The following is a 27,308-nucleotide window of genomic DNA, read 5'->3' on the forward strand; positions in this document are numbered from 1 at the left end:
GACACGCAATATTATTTTAATTAAAGTGGAAATTAAGTTACAAAAAACGTATATTTTTAGAATTTAACGCTTCAGTGAGTCCACCACCACCACACACACATACTCGCGAGTCGTCGCGCGCGAACAGCAGTATCACTTTTTTCAAGTCACTTGACTTGTTCGGAAGCGCTTGGCTTGAGAGGTAGACTGTTAAAATCCTTGTTTATAACTTACTTTTTAGGGTATAATCCTAACAACAATGTAATTTCACTTATTCTTGACCTAATTAACATTGAAATGGGTTGTTGTTTCGATAAAGCGAAAGATGAAGGAGCCCAGGTAAGTTTTAAGTAATTGTTATTATGAACGTCGTAGCATTGATGACTTGTGGTCACATGATTCTCACCGCACTGGATCCCAAAGAATCGCCGGTTGAACAGGCTGTGAGAGAGCTAAGCCTAGCCTAGCGCATAATATTGATTACAAATGTACAAAAACAGAAATAATACTAGGCCTAGGCCCTAGTCATATTCAAACATAAATATTTCAATTTCATAACATACTTTTGTTAATAATTTAGTCTCAATTAATAATTAGCTTTATTTAAAAATAAGTTAACACCTTTAACTTTTTTTTAAAACACAGACTCGGACGGAATCAGAGAGACAAATTATATTTCAATTTTTTTTTTTTTTTTCAATCCAGGATGAACCTGGAGAACGAAGCAGCCTTTTGCGAAATCCGGTTGGCAATACTCCACATCGCCCGATAACAAGGTACAGCCTTCCGTGACATTATTTATAATAATATTAATATTTAAAGATTGTAGGCCTATTTATCAAAGAGCTCTTCTCTAATGATTTCAGATATCTCCAGTATTACCTAAATTTATGAACAATTATGCTTCCAAGTTTCTTTTGATTTTGCAACCTTTTCCTGATGCACCAATACACTGTAGCTGTCGAGTAAAAAATTCTATGCATACTCCTCATGCTTTTAGTACTAATTTTTCATAAAGATTACTGAAAATAATTATATTATCAAATTGACAAATACAATGTTTTTGTACCTATTTGTATCCAAATGTTTTTTTTTCCATTCTTGCAGTGATAATTTTCCAAATCACACACCACCATCTATCAGCAAAGGCGATGAACAGTCAGCACTTACTAGAATACTTAACCAAGCAGCGAGGTATGATTTTGAATGTGTTAAATTATTGCATGCTAAAAGTAACAAAATACTAATAGCCAAAGTAACTACAAAAATGGCACGATTTTAAAAACTAAGGAGATATTGTTTAGTCAACTGTGCAATTAATATTTGTTATTGTCAAATTCATTGCTTACTATCGGTATGGTCTATCGGCACACCCAGCTGACCATACCGATAACAATTTTAAATGCATGGTTAAATTTCCTATTTTAAACAATATTTCTATGTATGGATAAATAAAATAATATTCCAAAATATACTCGATGGCTAAAGTCTATGAAATGGTCTCTTCCAACTGAAAACAGCACTACTGTACATAACAAAACAAAGCTTTTTATTTTCCTGAGAATTCCATCTGAAAAAGTATAAAATTGCATAAATGTTTATTGTATGTAAATGATTTTATTTTCCCACAGTAATATAATTGATGTATCTGCTATAGATTCACCTTCAATGGAAACACATGAATATATGGATAAAGCAAGACATTATAGGTAAAAATAGGCATTAGGCTTATACATACTTAATATTATAATACATATTCGTTTACTGTTTTGAGCACAGGAGATCTACAGTAGCCCACTGTTTTAATGCAAGCAGGTAGTGGGACTAGATCATTGAAAATGACCAGTGGAATACACAGCTACTGACATTTTTTTTTTCAATAAAAAAAAAATATGCATGATAAATTCCTTAAACTGTAGCATTTGTTTTTAGTTCCAGATTAGCTGTGGTTGGCAGCGGTCCAAAGAAAGCATATACTACAAAAGTTGCATTACCAAATAGTGTAGGAGTTCCACATTCAATTTTATCAACAGATCCTATTACATTAGCAGATATTGATATGGTAAGCCAATGGACTTCATTGATTTACTTGTTTTCTACATTTTTTCCCCTATGGCGATTTGGTTCCTAAATCCTGATCTTCTTTTATGCCGATTCGGTTCCTAAATCCTGCTCTTCTAATAAGCCGATTCGGTTCCTAAATCCTGATCATCTTTTAAGCCGATTCAGTTCCCAATTCCTGCTCTGTTTGTTGTATTTTATAATGTGTTTAATCTGTGTTATTGTGATGTTTATATGCAGGGTGAAGAATGTAGTTCACCATTTAGGGAAAGTGCAAGGTACCTGGGAATCAGGTCCCTGGGAATCACATCCAGGGTTCACACACTTTAGTGAAACTCCAATCTAAAACAACCTGTTAAAACAACTACATTTAATTCATTTGTCAAACTATTATCCTCCTTCTGTTTCTTGTAGATTTCCGAAGCTGTTAAAATGGCATCTGAAGCAGTAAACAATGTAAAAATAGAACATAAAGAAGATTTAGTTGTACAGTTTGCACTACCCAGTTAAAATGCATACACTTATCAAAAAATTATTGGAAATGTTGATCAAAGGTCTCGTGCATTCACCGATAACACAAACGGTAACACAACTTGTGAGCAATAATTTGTTCATAAACGCAGGTGGACTTTTACGGTAATAATAAATGCAAATTTATGCAGTAGAATCGCGATCAAATATGGTATGGCACATCAATTTGGAAAGGGTCCATTTGCCACAAATGTCTGGGTGCAATTATTATCTGTAACCAGCAACTGGGTCAATTCTGATGAGGTCAACTCTTATGAATTTATTTAGACAAAAAATGAATAAAGTTGTTTCCATTTGATGTAAATACATTTACAAATTTAATTAGTTTATGCTCTTTTTCTCACCTATATCTTGCGTAATGGATGTTCATTATGTTCAACTACAATCTTTTGAAATGTAACCAGAATCACCTAGTTAGTATTAAGTATATACTGATTAAACTTATGCATGATTAAAAAATATTAGAATATAGTATATTAATAAATTTGCCATAAAAAATGTAATTTGCTGCATTTTTTTGTGCAGTGGAAAGGTCATGTGCTATGTTTTAAGAGTTGAATAACAACCTTACTAATATAGCTCCTTTCACAATGTAGTATTAAAGGCGAGTGACACAGTTTCGTTCGTTTTGATCTAACTCTTGCAACTTAGGCAAAACACTTTACTTATGTTTGCCTCTCTCCACCCAAGTGTATAATTGGGTACCGGTTAGATCAAGACACAACTTGTTTCCATCGTGTTTGATTCAAAAAATGTCTGGGGTGATAATGTGAAGCACTTGGATGCATTGTGCAATAACCACAAATATTATTATTTAATGGTGATGTGAAAAGGGTAGGATTCTTTTTCAACTCATACTATATGGCACCAACATATATTTGAGGGAAATGTATCTCTACCTGCAGTTTATGCCGTACAATTGACATTGGTATTCCAACCCCCGATTAACATTATGATAGAAAATTCAACCAATGTTTCATATCATTTCTAATCATATTTTTGTAGATTTAACGGCAACACTAAAAATATGATAATGCCACATAAATATATCAGTATTTACTGTACTGTAGTTCCTTTTTGGGCAATAAAACATTTTGTATTTGTAAACAAGACTTGTTGTTTGAACTATTTGTTTAGTTTTGAAGTGTTCTACATGTTATATTCCGCAACTTTGCATGCGAAACAGCAAATTTTGGAATCTTAAAGTAGTCCCAAGAAACACAAAGAATGGACCAAACTGACTCGCAATAAGGATGGCTGTGGAGAACAGGGCCACATGGAAGACCCCCCAAACACCAAAGTAAGCAAGTATAGTAGCCCTGGCCAGTCATAGAACACTTACCTTCATTTTCACTTTTTACCTGTGCATATGTAAAGATGAGCACCAGAATTTGCTTGTCAGATACCAAACAATCGTATAAAAAAGTAAATAAATGTCATGTGCGATTTGTTGTAGCCATTATCAATACACCTGCATCAATCCAAACCATCGTATTAAACTAAGAAAAACAAATTTAAAAAACATTTTAATTTTTGAGAAAGCAAATAAACATTGTCTTTATAATTTACAATAACTTGCCTTTCATAAAATGGATCAGTCCAAAGAGACTTGATTGGCAGAATGTGGGTGGTAATCCTTTGGTTTCTGGACATTACTGATTGGTGTAGAGTCTTCTTGACATCAACATATTCCGCCATCTGATGATCAGGGTCTTCTTAACATCCGCACAAATCCTGCCATCTGATGATATCCACAACTCCGGAGAGCAAAACACCAAATAAAATTTGGCAGCTAATAAATCTCTTAAGTCCCTTTTTGTTTTTTTTTTTGCTTTCCAACTTTTTTTTTCAAACAATGAGTATGTCATGTTTTTTGATAATTTACAATTCATATTTTATTTTCATGTTTTATTATTTTTTTCTTATGGAAAGCTTGTATCTCTTTTCATACTCATTGATAGTATTATACTGTACTTAGTTATCGGACAATGAAACAAAATTTCATTAAAATACAAAATAATATGTACCTAGGGTAAACTTATTCAAAACATTCCTATCGTATTTATCCATGATGTACATTTCTAATATATGTACATTATAAAAATTTAATTAATATAAAATGCATAACCTGCATATTTATCAGAAAAAAAAAATTGAAATATTCACTGTTGAAATGTTTACAACAAATACATCCAAAAATACTGTGAAATATTATCATTCCACATCATCTACGAAAATTTAGAGTTTTGTCACCAATCTCAATGATGCGTGCAAAGCAAAAATTAAAGACCAGCTAAATATAACATTATCATTAATTAATAATAAACAATATACTCAGATATGTCGCAAACAACAAGTAAACGCGCAATTTGTTGTTAAATTAACTATGAACAGTGTTTCATTTATCCTTGCCTAAACATTACAAGTTTACCATAAACGTTCAACGTCTGCATGCATTGTGTGAAATTACTGTTGATAAACAATTCTTCTGTTTCGAAATCCATGTGCAACCAGCATATTTTCCTAATATAGCCAAGGTCCAATTGCTAATTCTTTATGATTGATAATCTGCTTTTCATTGAACATTTTACAGATTAGCAAAAGTTTGATTGTGAAAATAGAAATTTCATCAAACTTTTTAAGAAGCACACATTAATACTATGAGATTTCCAAAACAATGCAACATGTTAAAGCCGATTTTTCACTAGGCAAATTTAAAACCCCTACCCTTTCCACTACAAAATTTAGCTGCGATTTTCATGTTCATCGCGTGTCTCCTGGGCTTTTTAATTCGCATAAGTACTCGTAAACACATCATAGCTAATTTTCTGAGCTCTGATTGGTTGCGCAATTTTTCGCTTCGCAAAAAGTAGAAACAATTCAAAAACTACCAATCCCACTGAAGCAAAAAACTCAAGGAACTAGAATTCATCGCAGATAGGAATTTGGAAACAGGAATATGAATGCGTAAAGACGACGCTTGCGAGTGAAAACATTCGCCTAGTGGAAAATCAGCTTAACACAACTTCCAACATGAATGATAAGTGCACATGGACTACAAAACAGGAGAGTTATTTAAGGCGTTGATAAAATATCCATAATGCTTAAGGCATTATCGTGTGGATAAACCTAATGGTATCTTGATGACCAATCAATCAAGTGCATGGAGTGATGTCATTGGCCATTTTGGCGCCATTTATCAGTATCACCTTAGTACATGAACAAAAAATATGTTGTTCAGAGTATTTAAAACAAAACATATTGTTATAAAATGGATAACAGTGATCCTTGTTATGTTAACTTCTTCTCCATCTATGGCTTTCCTAATCATCTTCTCCATCCACGGCTTTCCTCATCATCCTCTTCATCCTCATCATCAATTAAAAGATCATCATTTAATTCTTCATTGTCCTTTAAAAAATACATAAATATTAGTGCTGAAAATCACTTTTTTTTTACTTGGCACTTGTCATGCTTCTGGAAACCACCAATCAATTATTATGGATGTTTCATTTATGCGCTCTGTTTACACTATCAAACTAGTTTGAGAAAAAATATTTCAAATATTACCTCATCGTCAGGTTGTAAGGCATTTCCTAGACCACTCTCAACATCTTCTTCTAATATAACAACTTCTGGCGCAGGTTTGTGCCAAGCCATCTTCAATACTATCTCCTTAAAATGTTGACCTTTACTTGCAGCCTAATGAATATGCATAATATTATAATCACTTTTAAATAAATATGCGTAATGATGTGTTTACTACAAATTGTTTTTTTTTATTGACTAGAGACACTGTAGATGAGCTCTTCATCTGTCACTGTATTAAAGAATTTGCCCATGATACTGGACTGATTATGCCATATCAACAAATACATAGAATCAAATGAAATTTTAATAAAATATTTGGAGAAAATTTTAAAAAGCAAAATAATTATAGATTACAATATTTTACATGATTTAATTGTTAGTTATTTAAGAGTGGAGAAGTTCAATAAGTATTACTGTAAATCTTCTAATTGTATTATTCTTTGATAGTTTTTTTAGGGTGGGGGAATATTAGAAGGGTGGTTACTATTAGAGTAGTGGGTTACTATTACTAATCTTAAATTAGGCACCTGAAAATAGTAACTCACCCAACTTTTCCGGTCAGCAACTAATAGCAAAATAATAAAACAGTACGAATAAACAAATTTGGTTGAACTCTATACTTTAAACTCAAAAAAACTCAATCCTCCTCCACTCCCGCGATCAACATGCATTATCTCCTTAATTTCAAAATATGGCTGTTAGTTTTTGTGACTCTAATAATAACTCCCATGGGTTACTATTAGAGTAGTGGGTTATTATTATAGATTGACTTATAAGATGGGGTACTATAAGAAGGGGGGTTACTATTAGAAGGGGGTTACTAATAGAAGATTTACGGTATTGTTAATTATGACCAAAAAAAAGTTCACTTACTCCCTCTGCTTCAAGTCTGCTGTGGTATCCTATTACCAATGTGTGGTTAGCGTTGTTATATTCAATTTTTTCTAGTTCTCCAAATTCCTACAATTAGAAAATAATAATGTGATTGATAAAACTGAAATTTACTGGCTTTACTTGTTTTTTTTTCCAAATTTCTAGTAGTATATTTATATAAACTACTTTAAAATTATATTTTATTTAATAAATATTAAAGATGTATTGTCCCCCCAAAAAACATGAAAATTAAGATTATTTAAATCAGACTTTAAATAGGCTATTTTGTAGTTTTAATAAAGTTAATCACTTCCGTAAAAAAAAAAATAATGTTTTCACTCATAAAATAACATAATAAATGGTTAAATTCAAACAAAAATCTATTGGCTGGCAGCCAATTTGCCATTTTTTTGCTTTAAATTACAGTTTTTAAAAAAAATCCAATTTTTGGTCAAAGTGGATAACTATTAGGCGACATTAAAATGCCATATTCGAAAAAAAAATTAAAAAAATTTTTTTTCAGGGGGACAATACATCTTTAATTGATTAAATAAATTTACTTACAGCAAAATGTGTAATAATTTCATCTTTATCCGACTCATTGAATCCACTAACTGTTAACTCTCGCGGTCGTTTATCAAGTATCGTATTCGCTTTATGATGGTTAGTAGATCCTCGTCTGAACGATCCTCGTCCACGACCCCTACCGGCGCCACTCCTACCAATACCACCCCTGCCTTTCATAATATGACCCCGCCCTCTTCCAGATGACAGTAACCCTAATGATTGTGCCTGTTAATAGATAGAAAAATAAAGATATTTGGAAAGTAATTGAGAAAAAAAAACACATTAGGACAGCTTTTATACAATCTAGAGTATTTAATAAAAAAGATCATCTTAATTTTGTAATGATTTTGCTTAAGCATATTTTCATCATTTTATGATGAATGAAGATGAAGGCCAATACTTAAGATAAAGGAACTGGTTTTTCAACTAAGCATAAATTTCCTCAACTATCTTGACTTAAGCAAAATGATTTCATAAATACATTTACAGGATTGATCAAAGATGTACGAAAAGAATGAGGTAACATGTATTTAAAGGATGATACTGTACAGCGAAATAATTGTGGTGACTTAAGAAAGGAAGAAAACGTTGAAAGAAGGGCAAATAAAAGTGTTTCGTTTACAATCTTGTTCCTTCAAGTTTGACATTGCTTTGTGGTATAGCACAAAGATATGTTGATTTCTTAAGGTGTTTGCTGTAGGTCTCAATGCTTGTATTATAAAGTATTAGAGCCTTTATAACAAAATAGCCTGGACCAGCGTATATTACAATTATATATAGTTGTATAAAACATTCATTTTGAGTGAATTATAAATAAATTCACAGACTTCTTCACACTGTATCTTAACAATACCTTAGACAAATTCCATTGTGCAGAATCACAAGTATATTAAATGTTACAGGCATCACATGTGAAACACATGAGATGCTGTATCACAGAGTTTACCTATGATACGGGAGAAATTTAAATACAGTACAAATATTCGGCTGATAAATTAGGCTGGTTGCACACTAAACACAGACTGGCTAACTGTAATTCTAACTGTGGCTCTTCATTATTTCTTACCTCTAATTTTAACTGTGCTACTTTCTTTTTCAGCTGACTGGTATCCCCACCTTCTGCTTGCTGGTTGTACAGTTCCAATTCCGTATCTAACAGCTCTTTTTGAGTCTACAAAAATAAATATGTATAACAAGGGATAGCATACAGCACTTCTAATTAATGTATCCGTTCAATAAATATAAATTTATGTAATAGATATTACATTTGATATTTTGGAAGCCATAACATTATTTCAAATAATAAATTAGGTGATGATGATGATAATAAGGACAAATATGAAAGGCTAGAAAAATAGAAGATGTAGTGGTATACAAATAATGAATGTTTATGAGTGTTATGGTACAAATAATGGCATGAGGTGAAATATAACCTTTCATCATTTACCGAATCTACGGAGATACCAAATAGGCAGCACTGTTGTGTTTCAAAAGTAATAGTAGAAAAAAAAATTTTCCAAACATTAAAAAGATTTTATTTTTCCTACACAAAAAAGTACTATTTAACGACCGTTCTATAGTTCATACTATTTGACGGCTTGTGACCAACAGTCATCCAATCAAATGACCGAAATTTATTTAGGTGTTATATAATATGTAAGAATAGTGGAAGTAGAGTAGACATATGACATTGAATTATTGTAGCAAAAAGGCTGAACTATAATATGAACAGTGACATAAGAAAAGATGTTTACCGATGATGCAGTCTTTGGTTTTTCCACTATCATCTCTGCTTTGGTTTTGTCAATTTGTACGTTGAGTGCCTTCATTGCTGCCAATATACTTGCTTTCACCTCGGGGCTAAGATCTTTGCTTTTTTCAAATTTCTGAATCAACAACTAAACCAAACAAAAATATTTGCTAGTACATGTATTCTCATATTACTAATATCTGCCATTTTTTAATTGAATGAATTATTAAATAAAAATGACAAAACAAACTACCTTCTGTTCTTGTATTTGCTTGGCGAGGAGCTCTTGCTTTTGCCTGGCTATGCTGTTTTTCTTCTCCATAGCCTTCTTTCTAATAGCTTCCTTAGCCGCTGCAAGTTCCAGCCTAGCTTGTGCCAGTTTGCTAGCCTGGGTAGCCTGAGCTCCCTTACTGGCAGCTTGGTTGGCTTGTGTTAGTTTAGCCTGGCTGGCCTGTACAGCATTTGGATTATATAATGTCTTTGATAAAATTCCAGTGTTTTTTAATACAGTCTATAAAAAAATACCAAAATGTTAAATATACTGGTTGGCCACTAGTATAATTTTGCTCATATCCTTTTCTCAATTAAACTGACCAGCCATTTTGACGAGGACAAGCCCAGGTGCGAGTGTGAACAGCGTTGTGTGACCGACCAAAAGATTTAACAGGGATGAACCACTTAGGTTAATTTGACTGAATAAAGCTGAGTGTGAATGATATAAAATAAGTCCAGTGTGAACAGCATTTGTAATGCGAACATGCGAAATATTGAATTGGGATGAACCGCTAGGTTGAATAAAGCTGAGTGTGAATGAGGCTTTAATATAAAATAAGTCCAGTGTGAACAGCAATTGTAATGCGAACATAAGAATATTGAATTGGGATGAACCGCTAGGTTAGTTTGAATAAAGCTGAGTGTGAATGAGGCTTTAAAATAAAAATAAGTCCAGTAGTAATAGACAGCTTTTGCAATTAATTTAAGTGCGAGCGAGACTTTTAATTTTTGAAGTTCTAATATTTTTTACCTTTTCTGTAGTATCTATTTTCTTATTATTAATTGATAGCTGATCTTTGGATGGAATTACAATACGCTCTTTAACTGGTAACTTCATTGGTCCCTTATCATCACCTAAATTACTCTGTAACAATTAAAATAAAAATTAATAAGTTAGAAAGTTGGGATGGGCTTAAGCTCTATTTACACTATCAAATTAGTTTGACAAAAAAGTATGATGTGCCCAAATATGCTAGTGATATGATGTCACCGTGTCCATATCACATTTTGTTGTCACATAAAGTTTGATAGTGTAGACAGAGCTTTAGACAGATCTTTCTTCTAATAGAAGCAAAAAGCACTTTATAAACTCTATATAAAACAGAATATATTTTTTACTGAAAATTGCTCATAAAAAAAAAAATTCAGGATACATTTTTTTTTACAAATAAAAAACAGCTAAAAGATCGAGTATTTAGAACTTACTTTAGTCTCATCCTTATTATGCCAGTACACTTTGATAAATCTATTATTTAGTACAGCTTCAGTACAGCCAATGGCGCTTCTGGCTTGAGCACTGGTAGCAAAGGTTATAAGAGCAGCCTCTGGGTCACCACCAAACTCAACCTAAAAATTATATACAATGACCTATATTCTAGCTATTGAATATAAATTCATATACAGTATTAGGGCCAATTTACACAGACGAGCGGCAACGGTAAGACCACGTAACTTGTCCCACATAGAATCTGTATCTATGCTGAGCGGAAAACGTCCGTCCGCTCTGTGTTGTGTGTAAATGCTCATTATAACATAGATTCTATAATTTTATTACTGTTACCACTCATCTGTGTAAATTGGCCTTTAATGGGACACTTTCAGGACAGAAAGTGTCCATTTAATAATAGGAGTGTCCCTTTAATAATAGGAGTGTCCCTTTAATAATAGGAGTGTCCCTTTAATAATAGGAGTGTCCCTTTAATAATAGGAGTGTCCCTTTAATAATAGGAGTGTCCCTTTAATAATAGGAGTGTCCCTTTAATAATAGGAGTGTCCCTTTAATAATAGGAGTGTCCCTTTAATAATAGGAGTGTCCCTTTAATAATAGGAGTGTCCCTTTAATAATAGGAGTGTCCCTTTAATAATAGGAGTGTCCCTTTAATAATAGGAGTGTCCCTTTAATAATAGGAGTGTCCCTTTAATAATAGGAGTGTCCCTTTAATAATAGGAGTGTCCCTTTAATAATAGGAGTGTCCCTTTAATAATAGGAGTGTCCCTTTAATAATAGGAGTGTCCTTTTAATAGTGGTTGGCCATAGTGAAAATCAATTACTTACAGAACTGAAACATCAGGTAGGGAGATTATTATATAAAGGTCATTTACTATTTATGTTTTATTTAATTATTCATGGTTGTAAAATGTATTCAATTTATTATAATATCATGACATTAGGATATTCATTGGGGAAAAAACAACACTTCAAAATAAATAATTAGTATATATTGAGGTTAGCATGTTTTCTGAAGAATATTTTGTTTTCAAACAATGAGTTGTATATTTCCAAGAATTTTGTTCGCAGCGTATCTCTAATTCTGGCCAACATTGTAGATTGTATAATTTTGTCATAGGATTGACCTATATCTATATATTGACAAAATGTGCAGATTGAAGACGGTAAAAAAATAAAGAATTTAAATAAGGAAAAGAAATACACTAACCTGAAGATTTACTATAGTTCCAAACCTTTCGAAATGTTGACTTAATTTTGATATCGTGTTTAAATTTCTTGGCACCTTCCTTACGACGAGACACACATTGTCGCGGTTGTTAAAACGTGGTTTCTTAAACCCTAAACGCGACTTTACATCCATACGCTTTTCAGGTTGTGATTGTTGAACATTTTCATTCATTCGGTTATCAAATGTTCTTTTTCTATTTTCTGGAATGGTCTGTATAACTTGCCTCATCGGCACGTGCGTCGATTGTGCCTTTTCACTTGAATGCGTATCGATAACTGTTCTTATATTTATGTGATTAATTGGCGGTGAGGGCGCTGTATCCAATCGATTCTCTATTTCTTCAAGTTCTAGAAGAAAAAAAGTTTTAAGTTTAATAAAAAAAATAGTTGATCTTTTATTATCTTAAACAACCTATCGCGTGAATTTGTGGTCTGTCATTAAACCTTATATGGACAAGATTTCTTTGTCGTACAAAAGCAGTTAATTTTAAATTCTTGCCTGTGCTGTCAAGAAATTCAAACCTTGAACAAGCAGCCAACTTTTTTTTAAACCATATTTAATGAGGGTGATCCATCCAGCAATTGCTGATAATTAGGGACCCTCAGAGGTTCACAAGACAAACATATACACAAGATGCTCTAAACAAAAATTTTATTACAAATCTTTGGGAGTGGAGTTGTAATTTTGTCCTTAGAAAAAATCATGACATATGACGGGACTTGAACCCAGGACCCTTGGAGTGGTAGTCAAGCATCAGAACCACCAAGCCACAACTGCACTCTTAAAAATAAACTCTCCCATGGCAAAAGCACATAATAACTATCTTGAAGGTTCGACCAATGACAAGATCTAAATTTACCTTGCGGAGTTGCCATTGGTACTGTTTGGACACCTATTAATTCCCGAGAACGTGGTACATAGTTTGTTTTCTTCTTTCCACTATCAAGCGCTGGATCTTCAGGGTTATAGCCATCTGGCTCATATTGATCTGTTAAGATTATTATCATGAGAAAAATACCCAAAACGTAATTTTATATACACATGTAAATATCAATACAATAACAATAATATATGTTAGTTATAAATAAATTATAAGAGTATAGATATAAAAAGGAAAAACAAAGAGATTATGGAGTATGAAGTTTAAATATTCAATATTGAACCTTGATTATCATAAATAGTTTATTGGTTCATTTTTAACTCAAAAATTAATTGAATATAGTTTTGTAAAAATTCTTCATGTTAAATAACAGAATATTTTAATAATATACAGGTGTCAATGAAATAAAAATATTTAAAAAATAATTAAGCAACCATTTTTATCTTTGATTGGACAGCGATAAATTCTTGAAATTCTTAAAACTACTATTATTAAAAACTTCTAAAGTAATGGCAAAGGTGGTCCTTCATTATTGAAAAATATATCATTGATAATTTACCTCTTTGTGGTGCAGGAGGGGGCAGCCGTGGAGGTGGCACCATTACTATTCCTGGGGGTGGTAATGGTGGAGGACCTGGCCTCATAGAGGGTGGAGGGTGTAAGCTTGGTGGTGGAAATCGATGCAAATCTGGAGGCACATTTGGTAACGGTCTTAGCATTGGTCCTGGTAGAGGGGGAAGTCCAGGAGGGGGAGGCCCAGGAGGGGGAGGCCCAGGAGGGGGAGGTTGTCCTGGTATACCCATTGGCGGATGTGGTGGTATATGTGGTGGAGGAGGCTGTGTGGGAGGCGGTTGTGATGGTAGTGGGGGTGGGGGTCTTAACATGTTAGGTAAGTTTAAGTCGTCAACTATAACAGGATCATTGCCGTGGTCATAAGGGCAGAGTTCACCTCGCATACAAAATCCTTTCTCTGGAAAACGGAAAAAAAAAACATATTAGCTTTTAAAAGATTGAATGAAATTACATAACAGAAAATAACAAATTTAAATCTCACTCCAGAGGACGATCAAAGTATATTGATCAAAATTTCGAGAAACTCAACAATTCTTTTTAGAACTATTTATACGTGGTCTACCGCAATCATCATTTCAATATGCAAACCTTCAAACAATTCAAACCTCAAAAATCTCTTGGGACAACCATTTTTCTCAGTTGGGTCACGAAGATGACCCTTAATATGGTTCTATTGTGATAATTGGGAAGCGTTTTGTGATTTAATAACTTACCATCATAATCTCGACAACGTGGCTTCAAATTTTGTCGCGGTGGATGATCATGATTGTTACGACCCCAATGTCCTCCTCTATTCCTTCCGCGTCCACGATATCCACCTTTATTTGTCGTGCGGTTGTTGCCCGAACCACTGCCCGAACTTGTAACAACGCTGATGGCGCTTGCCACATTACTTGACTGACCTGTCGAGTCTACATCCTGGTTATTTTCTTGATTTCTGTAATCATTTCGGTCCCTCCCTAAGAAACATTTTAAATTATTGCAATATTATTATTAGTTGTCTTTCCCTTATTAAACATGAGTGGTTACATTATTACTGAAAAAAATGCTATTGATAGAGAGTACTAAATAAAAACATTAATTAGAGGATTCCCATTTTTTACTTGTCAGTGGATAAAAAATTTATATTTTGAAATTATAGCAATAAAAGAATGTAATCTAAATCACCTTTAGAAGACTCCCAGCGTTGGTTATACCTTCCTCCATCCCGTCTACTTGGGACTCTTCTATCGTCTCTGCGTCGTCTATCTCTATCGTCTTCTCGAGAACTCCTTCTGCGATCATCTCTGTTATAAAATTATGAATCGGTTTATTATTTCTGCTAGAATTGTTTAATGTTCATAAGAAATAAAGGAACATGTCAAAATTATTCTACTTCAGTAACTGCATTATTTTTAGTTTGATTCAAAGTAGAGTTTATGAGAGTTGTTGTAATAAACAAAAGAATATTGACAAGTAATGTAAAATAAATACATAAACATGCTTATAGAGTAAACAAAATGTACTGCAGTAACTGCAGTACAAAAATGTACTGTAGTACAAAATGTACTGCAGTAACTGTAGTACAAAAATGTTAACATAGTCCCTAAATAAATACTAAAATGAAGAGAGTCTATTATTTCACTTGACATATTATTATTAATACTATGATATGAATATATTATACAAATAATGAATGTTTATGAGTGCAATGGTACAAATAATGGCACGAGGTGAATGATGAAAGGTTATATCAACGAGGCAAAGCCGAGTTGATATAACCTTTCATCATTCACCAAGTGCCATTATTTGTACCATTACACGAATACAAAACATTCATTATTTGTTTTATATAACATCTAGACGTTTTTTTTTCGTACACAAAAATGTTTCAAAAAGTACTATTTAACGATCGTTGAATAGTGCGTACTATTGCACGCCATGTGACCCACATTCGTCCAATCAAATGACAGGAATTTATATAGGTGTTATATATTATATATATAAAATGTTATGAATTTTTTTGTGTTCCACATAAAGTGGAGCAAACAAAACCAAACAAGCAAACCTTGGGCTTCTGCTTCGTGCTCTTCCCGATCGTTTATAATCTCTATCATCTTCATCAATAATCTTAATGGGTGAAAAAACACAAATTATGTTTAAAGCATAAATAAACTTTTTTACAAAAACACAGTTAAAGCATGTTCCTTCAAGTTTGACATTGCTTTGTGGTATAGCACAAAGATATGTTGATTTCTTAAGGTGTTTGCTGTAGGTCTCAATGCTTGTATTATAAAGTACATATAACTTTATAACACTACGAATAGCCTGGACCAAATGACTCTGGGCTTTAATACAATGGTTTTTCTTGATGTTTCCTTCTAATTAGTGTCATGTATAAAATAAAGCTCTGTCTACACTATAAAAAAAGGTGTGATGTGCCCAAATAGGATAATGCTATACCTAAATAGGGTAGTGCTATGACATCATCATGTCTATATATGGGCACATCACATTTTTTTAATAGTATAGACAGAGCCGAGGCTTGAGCTGTGAAAGTTCATAGGTTTCTATGACATCCACCAAGCGAGTCGAATATGACAACAGCATATATCATTGAATGGTTATAACTCTTAATATATTCTTAAAACACAAATAAAATGGTTACAGAAATTCAACCTACTGCATGTTATCTACTCAATGTCTTTGTTGTTAAATATGTAAAAATTAAAGCTCAGCATATATTTGTACTGTATTGTATACAATTTAGTTAATGTGATTAAATTTAGTATAAAATCACCGTAATTGAGGACAAAGAGAAATGTAGTACAGTGTGTAATGGAAAGTGAAACATTTTACAATAATGCTGTTTAGTTTCTAAAGTAGAAGCTAAACCATAGTTTGTTTTACTTACTTTTCTTGTAAATGTAAATGTGTGAGATAGATATATATAGATATATGAGGATCAACATAGTAGAATATCCTCTACACGCATGCCTCCTTTTTTTTTTTTTAATGGATGGACTTATTTTTAGCCAATGATAGGCTTAAACCTGAGCACACATAAAGAATACCCACCTCATCAGAATCTCTCCGCTTAGATGTATGTACTGCAGAACTCGTGGATTCTATTGGTTCAGGTTCCACAGGGTTCGTAGCGCTGACGACAATTACATCGCTTGGCGTAGTAACAGTCTCTGAGGTTACTACAGGTACCGTATTTGAAGCTGGTGATATGTAAGAATTGTCTCGCAGTGCAGCAAATAAATCATCAACAAACTTGATTGTATCTGAAAATGAAAAAAAATAATATGCTTTAATATCAAGAATCGATCAGTATACAATATAAAACTCACAACGAAGCTGAAAATTTGTATGGGAAACGGTTTTGAGCAGTCCTTATTGTTGCTCACTCAAGCATAACTGTTTCTTATTAATTACTTCAACATTTCTTATCATATGTCTGATTAACGTTTGTTGAACTTTTATACAGCGTTGAAACAGTATTGAGACTAAATTTCTTTTTTTATTGCACAACACTGTATTTTACTACATGCCATAAAGTTGAAATATTCTAATTATCCCTGCTGATGACATAAAGCATATAACAAAATATTAAAATCTCATCACAACAACACTTATGTAATTGGAAGATGAATTATATTTCACCTTGATAAGTATATATTTAAGTATTAAATAACTTGTATGTATAGAGTTATCACCTTCTAGCTATAATTAATTCATTAGTCTTTAAGTTTAGTTATGGTAAAACAGAACAAAAGATTAAGGACAGAATGTTTTTATTACTCAAAAGCTGAATAGACTAATGCCATGTCATGAGAATTAAAGGTGTCTAAATAAATGTATTTTGCACTATGATTGCGGAAACGTGAAAGTTGGGGGCGAATTTACGTTACATAATATTATGTACTTTAACTTGACCAATATGTACTTACTTCCTTGTAAGAAGACTTCCAGTTGATCAGTACATAACTTTCTAAGGTGCTCTTCTGGTTTGTCTTTCTTAGCAAGGGCTACTACATACTTTGACAATGGTTCTGGATCAGCATCACATCTGAAGACAAAAATAATCACAAGTTTAGTCAGTTTAATGTAGTTTCAAAATTGCAGGTGCATTCCTAAACACATTCAGGGATGCACCCCTAAACACATTCAGGGATGCACTCCTAAACACATTCAAGGATGCACTCTTAATTAAGCACATTCAGGGATGCACTCCTAAAAACATTCTGGGGTGCATTTCTAAAAACACTCAGGGGTGTACTACTCCTAAAAACACTCAGTGGGTAGTAACTGTACATTAGGTGTGCGACTTAGCACACCTCGAGTGCATTTTAGGAGTGTTTTAGGCGAGTGATCGTTCCCCTACACCTAAAAAGTCTGGAAAAAGAGTGGAAGAATGGGTGCAACAAGATCTTACTTAAGTGGCTTTTTAGGTGGGTGTGGAGGTGTCATAATATACTAGCACTTCAAGATACCCATTCCTTAAGGCATAGGATTTGCGCATTATGGATAAAAAGGGTGGGGTGGGTATGTGCCTGGTTTGAAGAAGAATAGATAGGAAATCTGTAGGCTGGATGATCTAATATATTATTACAACTACAGTATCATATTATAGAAAAAAAACGTACATTGGTGTTAATTTACTTGTAAGCCAAGACTTTAAAGACTCAACATCTTGTATGGCAGGCATTTTTTTGCTTTTTTAAACTACTGTAAACAGATCAGTTTATCTGCAAAATAAAAAATGAATCATGTTTATACAGTATTGAAATGTTATTTTCATAATCACAAAGTCAAACAATCCAGTGACTAAATCTCACAGCAGTACGCCTAGGCGTAACTGAAATCCAGACACTCTATGCACCTTCAGCAGAAGACTGCTATCCATAGGGGGAACAGACGATCGGGACCACGGACAGCGTTGGGCCCGATCATCATACCAGTTGGGCCCGATCGTCCAGTGTTTTCAGAACCATGTTGGGCCCAATCGTCTTACCAGTTGATCCCGATCGTCTTAGCGTTGGGCCCGATAGTCTTTTGTGTTATATAAAATAATGTGCCACATTATCATTTTTTATTCCTAGTGCTAGTGTCAACGTGCTATTCTTGCGTAATTAAGATTTTAATTAAAAAGGTTAATTAGATTTTTTCTGATTTTATCATAAATTTTCCACTAGGTCCTAGGCCTAATTAACACTAGTACTGGTTTTAAGAATTTCTTACCAATACTCTCGATTTATGAATAAATGTTATTGATTTTAATTGTTATTAATATTATTGTGTTGTTTGTATTTGTTAATTTTCCGAGAATGTTTTGGGCCGGGCCGATCGTCTTCTTGTTTGTTGTTGTGCCCGATCGTCTGGGCCTGATTTTGATTGTTATTATTGTGTTGTTTGTATTTGTTAATTTTCCGAGAATGTTTTGGGGCCGATCATCTTGTTTGTTGTGCCCGATCGTCTGGGTCCGATCGTCTCTGAACCCGATTGTCTTTAACCCTTGATGGGCCCGATCGTCTCACGATTTGGGCCCGATCGTCTGTGATCCCGATCCATGGTGGTAGGAGCGGCATATCAGTAAATTTAATAACCGATTACATGTAGGCCCCTAGCTAGCTGCATGAAAATTTCCGAAATTAAAAATCTTTGTTCATTCAAAATTGGTCCACATTTTAAAAGACAAAACATTTGTATTGTATGTAGGCCCTATACCTTAATTGTATCATAAACTTAGGGGGATCATCCACTTAGGGCATTATGCATGATCCAAAAACCTTTGTATGATGGTTAGCGAAAGGGACACTACCTATCCCGACTAGGCCTAGGCCTACCACATTCAGTCCTAGGCCTATCTGTAAAATTTCCAGGCAGTCAAATTGAACTACATTGGCGGACACGATGCATACAACTCAACTGTACCAGACATATTGGTTGGGTAAACTAAATTTGTAAATTTACAAAATAAAATCACCTACTGTCTTTTATTTTATCTTCAACGTGTTTATGAATATTTTTAACGTCATAATATAGTAAAATGTATCAACCCTATTGCCGTTATGTTTACAAACAACAAATTATGTTAGGCCATCAAAGAAAAAGCTAGTCCTGCTTGGTCGAAAATCCTTAAATGCATGCGTGATCGTGTTATGATCGTTGATGGCAGTATACCACCTTTTTTTAAATTAAAATATTAAATTCATATTTTTAGACTCGTTAATGTTTAATAATAATGAAGGGAAGTTGACAATTACTTCGAAAACAAATAGACGAATTTATTTAATGTATGTGTGGTGGTCGAATACTAATTAACCAGCTAAAACCCGTTATTTTTATCCCAAATGAATATTAAAAAAAAAAAAAATTTAATATTTAATACTCTGCAATTATTCTACATATTTTGACAATTTAGTTTAATATGCATGCATAATAACATTTGTTCGTTGCGAAACAACATTGAGTGTACTTACAAAAGTAATGGAAACTTGATGTTATTCCAGACGCAGTTTGCTTTTTAATAATAATATTACAGTACTTGAAACGATTTTCAGATTCAACAAAATATTCATTTGCTCTTTTGTAATCGTTTCACAGTATCAAAGTATTATAGACCAAGGATTGCCTAGAATACGCTACGTAATAAGCCTAGGGTTTTCAGATAAATTACTACTAAAAAAGTAGGTTTTGTTTTCCCGAGGACGAGGAAAGCTTGTACATGCCAGACTTCATACTTTTGTTTTATTTGTACAAGTTATAAATGCATTCCGTAATTTCATCCTCTTTCATACAAATTTAAAAATAATTTGTAGTTTGCTTTTTATCGTATCCAATATGCACAATATAATCTACAGACTATACAGTGGAAACCTTTGGAACACCGTCCTACACTATCAAAACTAGCAAATATGGCAGTGATATCACATCATCATGTCCATATATGGGCACATCACATTTATTGTTTTCACATAAAATTGGATAGTGTAGATGGAGCTTAGTTTATAAGTACAATAATTAAACCAAAACAATCTTTTATATTTCAACAGACTGGTACTTATGATCCTTATCCCAGAAGAGACAAGAATGACTATGACCAACTCCTATTCTTTTGGATGTCCTCTTAATATTTTAACATATTTGGATGCAAAAACAAAAACCAAGCATTATATTTAAAGATAAAATTATTTATTACATTCAATTTATTTACAAACAATATTTTACAATCACAACTACACATTTAAAACAAGTAGGGAATAAAAACCACACAGAAAAAAGTACTATAAAACAAAAATGAAACTAGTTTGATGATATAGAATTCCTAATTTAGCGACTAACACACGGTATATACTATAAACGATTTATTCATTTACAACAAAAAAAAAGAAAAAAAATGATTACAGGCTGATTGGATCAGTGGAATAAAGAGCATAAAAAGTTTTTTAAAAACTGCGATCCGTTAAAAAACTTGACATTAAAACTGCAATACCAGTAGATATTTCGGCTCTTAAAATCATTCAGTACATCATTAAAATTACTACCAAAATATTTTGATTTACAACTGTCCAAGCATTTTGTGTAAAAAGTTTTTTACCACTCCCAAACCATGTGTACAATAATTATTAAAAAACAATTAAAAAATCACGTCTTTCACGCCACCAATGTTCTACAGCAAATTTCATGATTTAAAATTCTTGTATAAAATGATGATGCAGAAATTTTGCGTTCCTTATTGGGGACTGGTTAGCTGCTCAAATACCCGGAGACGTTTTAAAATTGGTGTCGTTCCAGTAGAGGGCGATAGTCATAACAAAGGACCTGTAGCAGGTGCTGGGGTTAATGATGCACTACTATACCTGCAAGTACAAATAAATAATATTGTAAAGAAAATGCAAAGTATTTAACAAAGATTTATTACAGCTAAGTGGAAAAAAGTACAGGGGACTATACATGCAGAAGAGTAGCTAGAAAAGCTAGATGTTAAACTTGCGGAGAAGATGTTATGATTTTAGGTTAATATTATGAAACACTCATTTCTCCATGGGTAAACTGCTAAGTACTGTACCGATTTATATTTTTTACAGGGGACTTGTATACATGCAGAAGAGTAGCTAGAAAAGCTAGATGTTAAACTTGGCCCATATACACTTGGGGGGAAGATGTTGCTATGATTTTAGGTTAATATTATGAAACACTCATTTCTCCATGGGTAAACTGCCAAGTACTGTACTTACTTTGCCGATTTATATTTTTCTCGTACTGCTTGCTGCGGAGCAATCGATGCATGCAAGTAAGTTTGATATAAATCTTTAACACATTGGCTGATATCTTCACTTTGGTAACCACTGTGGTAGGCCAAGGAAGCATTCTGGAAAAAATAAATACAAAATTGGTTAGAACTTATTTACATGTTTCACCTTAGCCTTTTTTACTGGGAGGTAAAGAGATAATGCTTATGAAATTATATCAAAGAAATGGTTCGAGACTGATGAACATTTGTTATCTAATACTAAACTATTTTTTTATTCAGGAAAGCAATAAAGAAAAGTTCCTAGGAAGATCCAAGGGAAGCATAACAACTAACAACAATGATGTGAATCTCTATCTGCTGCTTGACATCGAGGCAAAGAGCTCAAATAATTGAGATGAAAACCCAAGCAGATTTTACTTATTTACATCTTGGCCAAGATATTTGACTTGCAGGCAAAGAGATAATGCGTAAAAAATAATATTAATTTATATATTTATATTAAACCATACAGACAGAAGTCTGAATAATTCTGAACACAATGGACAATGAAAAAGGGGACAGCACAAGTAAGACAAATATGCAAAATTAAACATTCTTACCCAAGCAGATTTTTCCATAGTATGATTAGCAAGACAAACTGCAGAGGCTGCAATCATTGAAGGAAGGTACTTGATGTATGGGTCATACTGCTGTAGTGTTAACTCTGCTAAGTACTGCAAAACAAAATATTCATAAATTCAAAACATTAATTCTATTTCTGCTTAACTGTTGATACTACTGTATTAGAATACCCACACCTTCGGAATCAAAGTGCCTCCCGAATAGGCAATGGTAATTAATATGTCTCAACACTGGTTACTAAAATTCTGTGTGGTGTGGTGATTTGCCCATATAATGACATGTCATACAGTATTTGGACATATCACATCTTTTGCCTCAAAGTTTTGACAGCGTAGACAGCTTTATATACCCTGTTCTACTGTATAGTTAACTGGACAATATTTTGTATTGACCAACTGACCACTACTAGTCTACTATTAGCAGCCTAAAGACCTGCCTACACTATTAAACTAAAAAAATGTGATGTGCCCATATATGGACGCAATGTCAATACTACCATATTTGGGCATATCACTTACCATATTTGGGCACACTTTTTATACAGAGCTTAATATAATTAATCATCATAATAGCATTATGAAATAAATACAAACCTTAGCTAGATGTTCCGTTTTCTTATCTGCTTTGGACGCTTTTAGATATCTGTCTAAGAAACTGCTTATAGTTGGTAAAGCAAGATCAAATGAAAGTACTTTTAATATTAAATGTTCCATTCTAAGTACTTGTTTAACTTTGTACGTATCGTCGGTTATGTAAACAAACTCTCCTACATCTGGTGGGTATATTTCCTCAAATTTCCTGTGAACGAAACAATTTTATAAATTAACAGTTTGCATTGCACATGAAATCACTATGGATCAGAAAAACAAAAATGCATATCATTTGGTAAAAAAAAGCCCACAATGGATAGCAGTGGAGCTGTAGCTTGGCGTTCCAATCCCGATCTACTGCCAGGGTTTCAACTCACGACTCCATTCGCCAAGACTTGAGCTCTGTCTACACTATCAAACTATTTTTGTTTGAAAAAAAGTGTGATGTCCCCAAATATGGTAGTTATAAATAAACTGAGTGTTGCAGCAAAACAACTGGAACTTTCTCGCTCGTCCGTCTACGTGGTACGGGATGGTGAACTTGACCGATGGAAACAGATCGTTGCTGTCGACTGTCAAAGATTCCATCGGGCACATTACAATGTGTTGTCACATAAAATTTGATGTAGACAGAGCTTAAGTTTATAAGTACAATAATTATTAAATAGTTTATGTATCCTGTAATTGGCGAGTTAACAAATATGTTAAATACGTACGCAGCTACAAACATGCTTGCAGCTCCCACTAACTGCAACTTGCTACGAAGAACACTCATTTGTGACAGAAACCTGTCGATGTAGGACACGGCAAGGTAAAGTGTTTCGTCATGTAGCCTATATTCTCCTGCCACTTCAACTAACCAGTCAACAAGAATGCAACGCATGTTTTGGTTGATGTCTGGTTGCTTTCGCATGTACCCTGGCTTAGGGCGATGTTTTTGCTGAAATAAAAAAATTTCATGTTAGAATCTTGCATAGCATCAAAATTATGGATAGAGCCACCTCCTTCAAAATAATAACAGAAATTTTGCAAACGTCTATCATTTTCAATTATCACATGCGCAGAATGTATTGAAATTCTGTCCGCAGATTAACCTAAAGAAATTTGTATGTATTCGAGCAGTCTACACTTTATGTGAAAAAAAAGTGCGATGTGCCCATATATGGACATGATGATGGCAAACCACAACCATATTTGGGCACATCACATTTTGTATACCAAAGTAGTTTGATAGTGTGGATAGTGCTGTGTAGTGGAGGTTTGAGAACTCAATCACCTATTCTGCAAGTGACCGTGTTTCCTACTTTTGGATTCAAATGAAAATATGTGTAAAATATTACCTCTGCTTCTTTCAAGTACTTATAAATATCTGCAGAGTACTCCGAAACATTTAAATATTCTGCATCGTTGATATCTTCTATTTTTTCTTCAATATCAAGCTCACTTTTCATAGAAGCATCTAAAATCATTGGCGAGTCTGAAAAAAAAGAAAATATTTTAGTCAAGCCCCTATTTCATAGAAGCATCTTAAAGATGTATTGTCCCTTTGACTAATTCCAAAAAAATAAAAAATAAAAGATTTCGAAAAAAGGTGGGTCATTTTGAAGTATCATAATAGTTATTAACTATCACCAAAAATTTTTTGGGAAAAAAAAAAATTAACTGAAATACATACGTTTTTTTGTTACAAAAATAACTTTGACTTCCAGTCAAAGTTTTCAATCAAAACATATCCCATAATGAAACGCGCTTGTTTGGCTACTCTGTATGCATAATCATAAAACTTCCTCATGATCTGTGTGAAAATACCTTCTTAACCGTGACGAGTTGTAAACAATCCTAATTTAGCATATGCATAATGCGTACTCATGGTTTGAAATCTTTGTTTACTTTCGCTCGTGACGATTTTCCAGATGAAATGTAATCAAACTAATTTACCTGTTAATTACGTAAACTTGTTGTTTTTGGCTCGAATTTTCGACTTAAAGTGAAAAACTTTAATATTACTTTGATATGGCCACTTTAAATTTAGAATATTTTGACCTTCATTTTTTTGTGTTTCAAGGGACAATACATCTTTAAATAATTTGAGATTCAGAAATCAGAAATACTTTTATTTCAAGTAATTAAAAGTTTACTGTACTGCAAGACTTCGGTACTACTAACCTGAACTATGGTCAAAGTTCATAAACACGTCAGAAAGTGGTTGCCTATTTGTAGTGGTCAACGACGTGACTGTTGATGGTAGTTGTTGTAATACAGCTGGAATGGATGGCTGTCTCGTGGACGAGGTTCCTTCTGAATCGACATGTATAGAGAAGGTAGTTGGTCGTCCACAAGTAACGGAAAATGGTTGCTTGGCAGAAGCCAAAGCATTTTCATCTTGTTTAACATTCTCAAAGTTTTCCGTTGTCTGGAATCGAAAAAGAAAATATAATCATTAAACAAAATTTAAAATAAATATGGGTAGGCCTAGCTAAACCACTTTTTTTTAAATCTTATACTAGCCGGCCTACTACCAGCATAAATAATTATTAATAGGTACCAGTTTAGTAGGCCTATATACTGCATGATTACCAAGATTACATGATGCTTATTAATTAAAAAGGAAGAATTAGTAGTAGTAACAAACCTGTTTTGCAGCTCTGAATGGTTGTACTCTAGTTGTTGTAGTCGTATTTTCTGAAAGAGTAACCAATGCCGCCCTTTTTGTTGCTTGTGGACCATTCAGGCTTCTACTTGATATATCTTCTCTTGTTTTGGATTTTCGGTTAATTTGATTAGAAGCATGTCTATTTTCAATATCCATGTAAACGGTTGTAAATGATTGAGCCATTATTTCTGAAATTAAGGAGGTTTTAAAAACATAAATATGTTGCCGTACAATGGGCTAAAGTAAAGCACGCTTTTTTAGAAGGTAGCCTATCCAAATGACCTCCAGGGCCCCATTGCGTAGCTATTTTCAAATTTTAAAATGGCGTTCTTTTCATCAACAATCAGCGAGTGGACTCGTCCTCAACAAGCATCAGATTTGAATTAAATATGTTACATAAAGAACACTAAAATACCTACTTGATCGGTAGCTAGGTTAGTCAAGTTTTGATATGTTTCTGCGTACTTTTAGGTCGTTTTCCCCTTCTATATTCGAGGAGAAATACGCAGTATGTGTGCCAAAATACAGCTTCCTAGGGGTTAGGCGCTGACAAAGCGGAAATCAGCTGTTTACAAAATAGTTCATTCATTCAACTTACCCGCTCGAAAGCTCTCGACCAATCAGATTGCGAGGGCGATACCACTATTACATACCTGAATGCAATGTTCTACCTAATAAATTTATTATTCACAAACAGGTACGATATATTTATGTTAATTTCAAATATGTAAAATTAAGTAATTAGCACATTCAATGAATTGTACAGAATAAACTGTAGGCTACAGAAACAATTTTACTTTCTTGGTTTTTAGACGTTTCCATTATTATTACCCATCACCTTGCAAGATATGCACCACATTCTAACTAGCCTAAAGCCTTGTTTACACTATCAAACTTTATGTGTCAAAAAAGTTTGATGTTCCCAAAAATGGTAGAACTATGCTTACATATGGTAGTGATATGACATCATTATGTCCATATATGGGCACATCACATTTTTTGACACATAATAAAGTTTGATAGTGTAGAGACAAAGCTTTTAAGCTTTGTCTACACTATACAATTGCCCATTGGTGGTGGAATGTTGCCTCTATGATGGTAAAACATAAACAAAATAATTATTCACTTATAAAAAGAGAAAAAACGTTTAATTTTAACCAAAAACCAGACATTTTTTCAGGTAAATACTTTTTTGGTTAACGTGAAGACACTTAAAAACAAAATGTGAAAAAAAAAATTTTCAAGGGGATAATGTCTTTAAAACTGTTATACGTCAACAAGCGAGCGGCGGCGTTTTAAAGAAATATTTTTTATATATATTTTTTTTATATTTTATTATATTTTATACCAGCAAAAGCAGTAAATAAATAAATAATGATGTTGTACGTAGGCCTATAGACTCGATAATAGCCGCTTCTAATGATCATTTTAGCCAAATTATAGGCCTTCTTTAATGTTTCGTTATATCTGCCGGAGTCATATGAAGTTGAGAACTATTTTGCCTATCGCCATGGACTTGCGATAACATTCAATTTATGTTCATATAATACTAATAAAATGTGCCGATGTACCCTATCAATATTAATGATCGACCTCCAACGATTTATGCCATTATAAATGGAGATTATGACGAATAACTTGAGAAAGAACCATGGTCCAAAAAGT

At 33.3% G+C, this 27,308-nt stretch overlaps 3 protein-coding genes across 4 annotated transcripts; 1 reads left to right on the forward strand and 2 right to left on the reverse strand.

Moving 5' to 3' along the window:
- The first annotated feature begins 150 nt into the window (after window positions 1-150).
- On the forward strand, window positions 151-3,683 carry LOC140049209 (ragulator complex protein LAMTOR1-like). Its single transcript, XM_072094042.1, has 6 exons — window positions 151-318; window positions 685-755; window positions 1,087-1,173; window positions 1,611-1,688; window positions 1,912-2,041; window positions 2,455-3,683. Exons 1-6 carry the CDS (start codon window positions 277-279, stop codon window positions 2,548-2,550), a joined length of 504 nt encoding a protein of 167 aa, XP_071950143.1. The 5' UTR covers window positions 151-276; the 3' UTR covers window positions 2,551-3,683.
- Window positions 3,684-4,187: 504 nt separating this feature from the next.
- LOC140050081 (RNA-binding protein 26-like) lies at window positions 4,188-19,634 on the reverse strand. The gene is made up of 19 exons (XM_072095091.1): window positions 19,513-19,634; window positions 18,169-18,270; window positions 17,473-17,591; window positions 16,595-16,806; window positions 15,585-15,646; window positions 14,705-14,823; window positions 14,251-14,496; window positions 13,524-13,934; window positions 12,944-13,072; window positions 12,064-12,431; window positions 10,832-10,972; window positions 10,377-10,490; window positions 9,606-9,863; window positions 9,357-9,500; window positions 8,669-8,773; window positions 7,600-7,827; window positions 7,036-7,122; window positions 6,142-6,273; window positions 4,188-5,982 (listed from the first exon to the last, which is right to left on the reverse strand). The coding sequence occupies exons 2-19, from the start codon at window positions 18,228-18,230 to the stop codon at window positions 5,899-5,901; spliced, it is 3,021 nt and encodes a 1,006-aa protein (XP_071951192.1). The 5' UTR covers window positions 18,231-18,270; window positions 19,513-19,634; the 3' UTR covers window positions 4,188-5,898.
- Window positions 19,635-20,836: 1,202 nt separating this feature from the next.
- LOC140049213 (G2/mitotic-specific cyclin-A-like) lies at window positions 20,837-26,179 on the reverse strand. Of its 2 annotated transcripts, none has more exons than XM_072094044.1 (9): window positions 26,059-26,179; window positions 25,623-25,831; window positions 25,157-25,403; window positions 24,331-24,467; window positions 23,707-23,930; window positions 22,994-23,198; window positions 22,379-22,492; window positions 21,763-21,896; window positions 20,837-21,384 (listed from the first exon to the last, which is right to left on the reverse strand). In XM_072094044.1, exons 2-9 carry the CDS (start codon window positions 25,824-25,826, stop codon window positions 21,333-21,335), a joined length of 1,317 nt encoding a protein of 438 aa, XP_071950145.1. In that variant the 5' UTR covers window positions 25,827-25,831; window positions 26,059-26,179; the 3' UTR covers window positions 20,837-21,332. The 2 variants fall into 2 exon arrangements, with proteins under 2 accessions (XP_071950145.1, XP_071950144.1); XM_072094043.1 differs by having other exon boundaries at window positions 26,063-26,173.
- Window positions 26,180-27,308: the final 1,129 nt, after the last annotated feature.

Source organism: Antedon mediterranea, chromosome 5, assembly GCF_964355755.1.
Source record: "Antedon mediterranea chromosome 5, ecAntMedi1.1, whole genome shotgun sequence".
Classification (NCBI taxonomy): domain Eukaryota; kingdom Metazoa; phylum Echinodermata; class Crinoidea; order Comatulida; family Antedonidae; genus Antedon; species Antedon mediterranea.

Bases quoted from the DNA above. Each gene is read 5' to 3' on its own strand.
- LOC140049209 (XM_072094042.1), top strand. From the start codon at position 277: ATGGGTTGTTGTTTCGATAAAGCGAAAGATGAAGGAGCCCAG. The intron at 756-1,086 runs GTACAGCCTTCC...CCATTCTTGCAG, and splicing joins CCACATCGCCCGATAACAAG to TGATAATTTTCCAAATCACA. The intron at 2,042-2,454 runs GTAAGCCAATGG...TGTTTCTTGTAG, and splicing joins CATTAGCAGATATTGATATG to ATTTCCGAAGCTGTTAAAAT.
- LOC140050081 (XM_072095091.1), bottom strand. From the start codon at position 18,230: ATGCCTGCCATACAAGATGTTGAGTCTTTAAAGTCTTGGCTTACAAGT. The intron at 12,432-12,943 runs GTAAATTTAGAT...TTTTTCTTCTAG, and splicing joins ACCAATGGCAACTCCGCAAG to AACTTGAAGAAATAGAGAAT. The intron at 9,864-10,376 runs GTAAAAAATATT...ATTTTTTTATAG, and splicing joins AAATAGATACTACAGAAAAG to ACTGTATTAAAAAACACTGG.
- LOC140049213 (XM_072094044.1), bottom strand. From the start codon at position 25,826: ATGGCTCAATCATTTACAACCGTTTACATGGATATTGAAAATAGACAT. The intron at 25,404-25,622 runs GTTTGTTACTAC...TTTCGATTCCAG, and splicing joins CATTCAGAGCTGCAAAACAG to ACAACGGAAAACTTTGAGAA. The intron at 21,897-22,378 runs GTAAGAATGTTT...TATTTTTTCCAG, and splicing joins CTATGGAAAAATCTGCTTGG to AATGCTTCCTTGGCCTACCA.